Raw genomic sequence first — 7405 nt, forward strand, 5'->3', positions numbered from 1 at the left:
TAACGCAGAATTGTTTCAATTCTGTGGTAGAAAATGAATTTCACCAAAGTTAGGGGAAGTACAAGTTCATCTTGCAAAGTTTCATAAAGCTCTACAGTAATACTTCTCTCACCAAAGTTAGGAGAAGTACAAGTTCATCTAGCAAAATTTTGCAAAGCTCTACAGTAATACTTCTCTTTTAGTGCTATTTCATATCCGCAAATAAGAAAAGAAACCTTGAGGTACGACCAAAGAACTTTAACAGAAACTTTTTGTTTATGAAGCCCTTACATTCACTGTCATTTACACTAAACTCTAGTGAAAAACAAACCAAAACCACAACTGGTAAAGAAAAAAACACACAAAAATTATATCACATTATAGTCTATAGTCCAGTGAATTTTATGCATTTAATTTCTATTGCCTGTTCACAGATGCAATATTTTAATTTTCATTCCTCTCCTGTGAATATTTAAAGCAAATTGCTTTTTAGTGAAAACAAATCATTATCTTTCTATCAGCGGACCTAACGCAGACCTTAACTAAGGACTGACACCTGTAGATAAGCAACAAGTACAGAGAGCAACCCCCAAATAATTCAGACATCAGGTGATTTTAGGTAGAGAAGTCAGAGAGGGAACAAGTGACAGAAGTACAGGCTCATATATCCATCAGCCTCACAGAGGGAATCTTAAATAAGTTTTTTGGGCACACTGATCTTAACTGTGGAACTTGCTTTTAGTTTTCATCAGAACAGACTAAAGGAAAGCAAAGATGAATACAGTAAGCCAAGTTGTGCCACAACAGAAATATAAATCAACATATTTGTACATATATCCTTTCTGTGCATATAATACACAACACAAAATGTTTTATTCAAAAACAGACATTTGATGAATTTTTTAAAAATAACATAGAAACTACATTTCACCATTCTGTCAAATCAAAAGTATATCCTTAGGCTGCAAACTGTTCCTTTTACTGGACAGCCCTTGAAAGGCTCAACGTATTTGATCTGAAAAGTGCTGCAGAAGTAAGGCATTGATATAGAATCAGGTAGAAATATGTAGTGCATGTACATTGGCTTGGGGCGTTTTCCTGGTTATTTAACAACAAACCTGCAGGACCACATACATGAGAGAGAACTCAAGGCAGTTGCAGCAGAAACACATAGGTACAGGCTATGTAAGATGTCTCATATTGGTACACACAGCACACTCTTCTGTTGAACACATCAGATGCTTCAACTGCTAGTAAACCTAAAATTTGACCTGTATTAAAAATCACCTGAGAATTCAATATAACTCTTTGGTGCCTGTGATGTCCCCACTATGGAGTCTTCTTGGGAACATTAAAATGGCACCAGCATTTTATAACAGCACGCCCTAGGTGAACGTACACCAAAGGAAAGCAATTTCAGTTCCCAAGCTTCTGGCATAAAATGGAGAGAAGGACGACTTGTTTCTTTTTTACATGAATGAGAATATCGTAGTGATTTTCAAATCAGTAAATTCATGTCAGTGTTTAATGTATCACTGTCTGAAAAGCAGGAAGTTTGTAACCAAAGCCTTGCTTCCTTTTGGCTGGATCTTCAGCTTTGTTCCATACCACGTGTCTTCTCTCAGAGATCTGTCTTGCCCTCGTAATGACACATACAAGCAGCTCTCTGGCTGTCCAGGTATGGTTTGCATCCTAAATGTATAACTGCATCAAACAGCAGCTGAACAGTTGATTCACAAGCTGCAAGCAAAGAAGAATTCAGTTAAAAGTACTCTTTGAGTGGAATATAAAACTAACAGGAGAAAACTCTGGCAAACTGAGAATGACTCTAAGAAAGAAGCAGTTTTCTCTGGGCAAAGTAAACCGATTGTCAAATGAAAGACTGAACCAACACAGAGTCATTTAAGTTTTGAGAAAAGATTTTTAATATGCCAAACAAAATGAAAATTCATTGCATATGGAATGTTATCTGTGTTGGAAACATACTGAATCTTGGAAGATGAAAGATCTGGTTTACCTTCTCACTCTCTGCATCCCAGTTTATGCAGAGGTTGCTATCTTTAACATCAGCTCAAGAGAATTGAACAAATATTCACCAGTTCTGTCACTGAAGACTAACATGATGATTTATTTACAGTTAAATAAATTTGAGAAGTTCAAACACAAGATTGTTCTAAAAACTTACTGCTCTCAGTAGGAGTATTTACTGTGAAAGTGACATTGTCCAAGTTAAAAAGTGGTTATGTCATGTATCCATCAGATGCAGGCCAACAACCAGAAGTATCATATGGCCTGTTACTGAGAAACCTAAATTTATTCACCAGGGGACAGCATTAACTACTTCCACTATGACTGTTTATTATTTTAATACCTTATTTCATACAGGGATTCTGTATTTTTCTACAGTTTACTAGCAATCACACATAGAAGTTTAGAAATCACCCAGCAGAACAGTCATCTTACAGCTGTTACAGTAAATGCAAGAATTATACATGCATTTTGATCAAGTTGTATTCCAATACTCATACTCCCAAATGGTCAGCATTATTTTTCCCCTAAAGTTAAAGCTAACCTTAACTCGAAGTTAGTTTTAACCCTGATCATTTTCCTGTGCTGTGTCACTGCTCTGCTGTACAAGCATCTGGGCTGCACAGCAGAAGGACAGAACAAAGCATCTTCCATCAGCTTGTGACACTGTGGCCTTGCTGCACTGCACAAAGATTCTTTGCCAAGTTAAGCTCAGGTCAAACTTAAAAAAAAAAATAAAGGCTTTTTCACACTTACCCTGGACACTCTCTGAGATTCCAAGCGTTTTCTGCACATCTCTGCAAATTTTTGAGAGGCAGGTCTGAAACTGCTCATCACAATCATTTTTTTTATTGCCACAAGTATCATAGCATCTGTCGTGGTGATTGCAGCACCTTGTCATTGAAGGGATACCAATGTCAAACTGTGAAGAAAACACATACACACCTCCTTTGGTTTTCCAGCATAAGAAAAATATAGCCAATGGACAGACTGTAACAGTTAAAACTAATGGGATGAGTTGAGATAAAGACAGTTTAGTAGATGAATAAAAGAAGTAGTACACAGTACACAATTTTAAAATTAAAATTAGTTTAAATTAGTTTTAAATTAGTTTAAATTTAGTTTTTAGATTAAAATTAGTTTAAATTAACTGTTTAGTTAAACAGTTTTAAATTCAAAATTAAAAAAAATACATCTAAATGCTAGATGCTTCACAAATGAACTGAATTGGAACCATGTGAAAATTGTTTTAATTTTTGTAATGAAAACTCTGATTGAATTGTTGTGTGGAATTCCTCAGAAAACAGTAATATTTGGCTTCAGGGTCAAAGTTAAATGCAAAGAAGAACAGGAAATGGAAAGAGAACCAAGAGACTTTCAGAACAGACAGAGCATAAAGATGCATATTCTACTGGTTTTTGGGGTTTTTTTATTTGCAGCGTCAGCATTTAATATAATGTGTACTTGTGTACTACTGTACACAGTAGATGAATAACAAAAATATCCCAAAATAAGCAGTGCAAAAAGCATTCAGCACATTTCAAAGCAGAGGGGATACCAAGCCCATCTCTGAGCAACAACCACCTGGAAGTCACACACAGTTCTGGAATGACCCCCTCCCCACCTTCTCCAACTGCTCCAGTTTTTATTGCTGGGCACCACTATACAGAAAGGAACATCCCTCTGTTCAGTGTAGGCCTTGCTGCCCAGCTGTGTCCCCACCCAGCCTCTTGCCCAGCCCCAGCCTACACTCTGGGGTGGTGGATGGGCAGAGTTGGGGGGAAAAAGAAAGTCCCAGAGCTGGAGGATAAGAAGCTAACTCCTATTTTCTTTCTAGCATTAAGGAAAAAGGGTTAGTGTCAGTCAGAACAGCAAGAGTCATAGCCAAACCCTCTGCTCTCACAGGGCTACAGCTGCAGTTATGCAATGCTTTCAAGACTGTGCAAACAAAACACTAAACCAAACACTCAAAACCCAAGAAGTTTATCATCATTACATTTTATGCTTGTAATCTTTGAAAATGTTTATGCTAGGTTCATTTACAATACTAACACTTCCCGTATGTTGTTACCAGAGCATGTGTTAGGAGCTGATAAGAAGAGGGACCTTGTACATGGATGCTGTCTCAGAAGAGGGGATGGGAAAAATCTACATTGAGGAAAGCTGATGTATGAAAGACACACAAAGGAGCCCCAAAATGTAAATACTTACCTGAACTCCAAACAGAGGGGATCCACAGCCATTTGGTGGTGATGGTTTATATCCATAGCGAGGAACAGGCCTTGATCCTGAAAAAGGTAATTTGTCATGGTCATGTCTCAAATAGATTTTTTTGCACAGGATTTTAGTAGTTTTAAAGCTTTTTTTTGCACAGGGCTATAGTAGTTTTAAAACTCACTACAGGCATTTGTTTGGCTCAAGACAGTGTCAGTTGTATTTTTAACTTAAACATATATTCAGGCACCTGCATATCAACAATTCTTTCCAAATTACAACTCAGGGGTACTAAGCAATTTTTTTTAGAAAGGGGGACAAGGCACCTGAACAAGTGTCAATGTTTGCTTCCTATGTTAAAAAAAAAATTACTGAAATCCATGTTTTGGTTAAGTATGCAATATATAGGAGTGTATTAACAGAGTATTTTAGTGTAAATTCATTAATACTTCTATGCTCTATATGCAACCAACAGTAGCTCTCTGATTTTCATCTTGACTGGGATGAAACATCATTTTTATTTCTACAGCTGTAACATTAATAGAATTTGAATTAGTAGAGACTGCTAAACTCACATCTCCCCGAACACTCACTAGTGCAGCAAACCAAGGAATTCTGCATCCCAAGTTAAGAAAGACTGTGGAGTTAATTTGAAAAATGACCCTCCCGTTCATTTCAGTAGTGGAAACAATCTGAAGCCACAGTTAAATGTAATAGGGAAAAAACCACATTTGAAACCACATACTTCAGTACAGAGTGTAAATGTCACAGTGTCCTGGCCACTCTTGTAGAGCCAGCCAGGGTGTCAACACCAGACTCATTTCCTGAAATAACAAATAATCTGACACAGAAAACTGGGGTGATGTGACCCCACCACGACAGGCTATGCCAGCCTCCCGTTCTGGGGTGCTCTTGAAAAGCCTGGAAAGAAATCCCATTTCTGGAGCATCGCCTGCCTGGCACTGGGGATGGCGATCACGGAATGGGTCAGGCTGGAAGGCACCACAGTGAGTCATCTGGTCCAAACGCCCTGCTCGAGCAGGCTCATCCTAATAATAATAGTCTAACATAATAATTATGATTATGATAATAATAACCATCGTCATCTACCAGGTCATGCCACCTTGAGCTGCCTCAGTTATAGTTCAGGTAAATCAGGCAGCTGAAGCGCAGGGAAGAAGCGCAGATCACAGATGTCCTCTGCTGGCAGCAGCAGGACACTTACTGACAGCAGGATGCATTCCTTCCTCTGGCAAACGCGGCTGCCATTAAAACCTGTAATTCAAGCGTGACTTCGAAACAACATGTTCCAAAGCTTGGAGTTAATAAGCTTTTCTGTCCCAAACCGAAATGCTCAGGAGTGCTCATAAATGAGCAGCCGGGAGAGAGTAACTCTTCCCACCCCAGGGTTTTTCCCTGGACACATCAGCTACATATTTGACAGTAATAAGCCTTTCACCAAGGGAAAGGAGCTATTAAAAGTCGCCTTAAGAGAACAGCTTACGTGCACATATGCTCCGTACACGTTACACGCGTATTTAAACACACACACACGTGCAGGAGCTCGCTCGCCGCGGTTCATACACGTACTTATTTATAGGAAAGCACGCCAGGAGAACTCAGCGAGGTTTACCCGGCAGCGGCGCTGGGCCGCCCTGCCCGGGACAAGGGTCGCGCCCCAGCCCCGCTCACCGTCGCTGCACTTGTACTGGCAGAGCCCGTCCTCGCCGCCCAGCAGGTCCAGGGCCGCGTTCAGGTACATGTCGATCTTGTGCACGCCATTGCGGATCGTCTTCAGCGTCATCCGCCAGTCCGGGGTCTGCGGCGCCTCCTGGCCCCACGCCGGCCGCCAGGCGCAGGCCGCCACCAGCAGCAGCAGCAGCGGGGGCAGCAGCGACAGCCGGGCCGGGGCCATGCCGAGCCCGCTAAGCCGCCGTCTTCTCCTCCGCCACCCGCCCGGCCCGGCCCGCTGCCACCGCCAGGGCCGCCATGGTCCCCGCGGCCCCGCCCGTGCGCCCGCCCGCGGGGAGGGGCCTCAGGGCAGCGCCGCGGAGCGCTCCGTGTCCCCTGTGCCGTGTGCCCTTAGCCATGCCTCCTGTGCCCTGTCTCCTCTGCCGTGTCCCCTCTGCCCTGTGCCCTGTCCCCTCAGCCCTGTCCGCTGTGCCGTGCGCGGCCCTCCGAACCGGGCAGCGACAAGCGGGGCGTGCCCCGGTACCTGGCAGCTCGGCGCTGCCCCCGGAGGTACCGAAGTTTGTGACGATGTTGGGCGGGAAGGAAACTGACCCGGCCGTGTTTGTACGTGAGTGGCTCTCATGACATCGCCAAAAGTGCAAGGCGAGGTTGTGAAGCGGAGCGAAATGAAAGTGTATCTGTTAAACGGTAAAAGTCCAGTCTTGATTTGTTCAAAAGAAAAATCAGACCAGAATGAACTTGCTTACTAAGCACCGTGTTTGGTTTTCAGAATTTTAAGAAAAATTTATATCTAAATGATAGAAGCTTCACAGATTAACTGAATTGGAACAATGTGAAAATTGTTTTAATTTTTGTAATGAAAACTCTGTGTGATGTTGCATGGCATCCCTCAGAAAACAGTAATATTTGGCTTCAGGGCTAAAGTTAAATGTAAAGAAGAACCAGAAATGGAAAGAGAACCGAGAGACTTTCAGAACAGACAGGGTATAAGACACACATTCTACTATTTTTTGGTGTGTTTTTTTTTTTTTAAACCTCAGCATTTAATGTAATGTGTACTTACTAATGAAATTGATGGGAAAAGTTCTTCACGCGAAAATCAAGTCAAACAAAAGAGGGAGCTCTTTGTACATCTGTCCAGCGTTTTCCTTTATAGGCTTTCTTTAGCAAGACCCTGATTCAGCAAAATAATTTCTGTGTAGGAATGTACTAAAATGCTTTCCTAAATAGCAAATTTTTTTGAGGATATGTGTGTTTCTTAAGAGAAGGAATTCATACCCTTATTTTAGTTATTTCGATGACTGATGATGTCTTTACATGACAGAGTCATGCTGATGTGGGGTTTTTACAAGTCTGGAAGATGAAGAAAAGTCAATGAAAATGTAAAAATTGTTGTTGTCAGACTGTGCTGAATTATAGAAGAAATAGCACCACAACAACTGTGTTGTGTGAACATATGCAATTTATTCAGCAGGATAATCTAGAGAAATAA

At 41.3% G+C, this 7405-nt stretch overlaps 1 protein-coding gene across 1 annotated transcript; it reads right to left on the reverse strand.

Moving 5' to 3' along the window:
* Nucleotides 1–370: 370 nt before the first annotated feature.
* PLA2G12A (phospholipase A2 group XIIA) lies at nt 371–6218 on the reverse strand. Its single transcript, XM_030947594.1, has 4 exons — nt 5914–6218; nt 4219–4295; nt 2764–2929; nt 371–1719 (listed from the first exon to the last, which is right to left on the reverse strand). Exons 1-4 carry the CDS (start codon nt 6134–6136, stop codon nt 1601–1603), a joined length of 585 nt encoding a protein of 194 aa, XP_030803454.1. The 5' UTR covers nt 6137–6218; the 3' UTR covers nt 371–1600.
* Nucleotides 6219–7405: the final 1187 nt, after the last annotated feature.

The sequence above is a fragment of the Camarhynchus parvulus genome, chromosome 4, assembly GCF_901933205.1.
Source record: "Camarhynchus parvulus chromosome 4, STF_HiC, whole genome shotgun sequence".
NCBI lineage: Eukaryota > Metazoa > Chordata > Aves > Passeriformes > Thraupidae > Camarhynchus > Camarhynchus parvulus.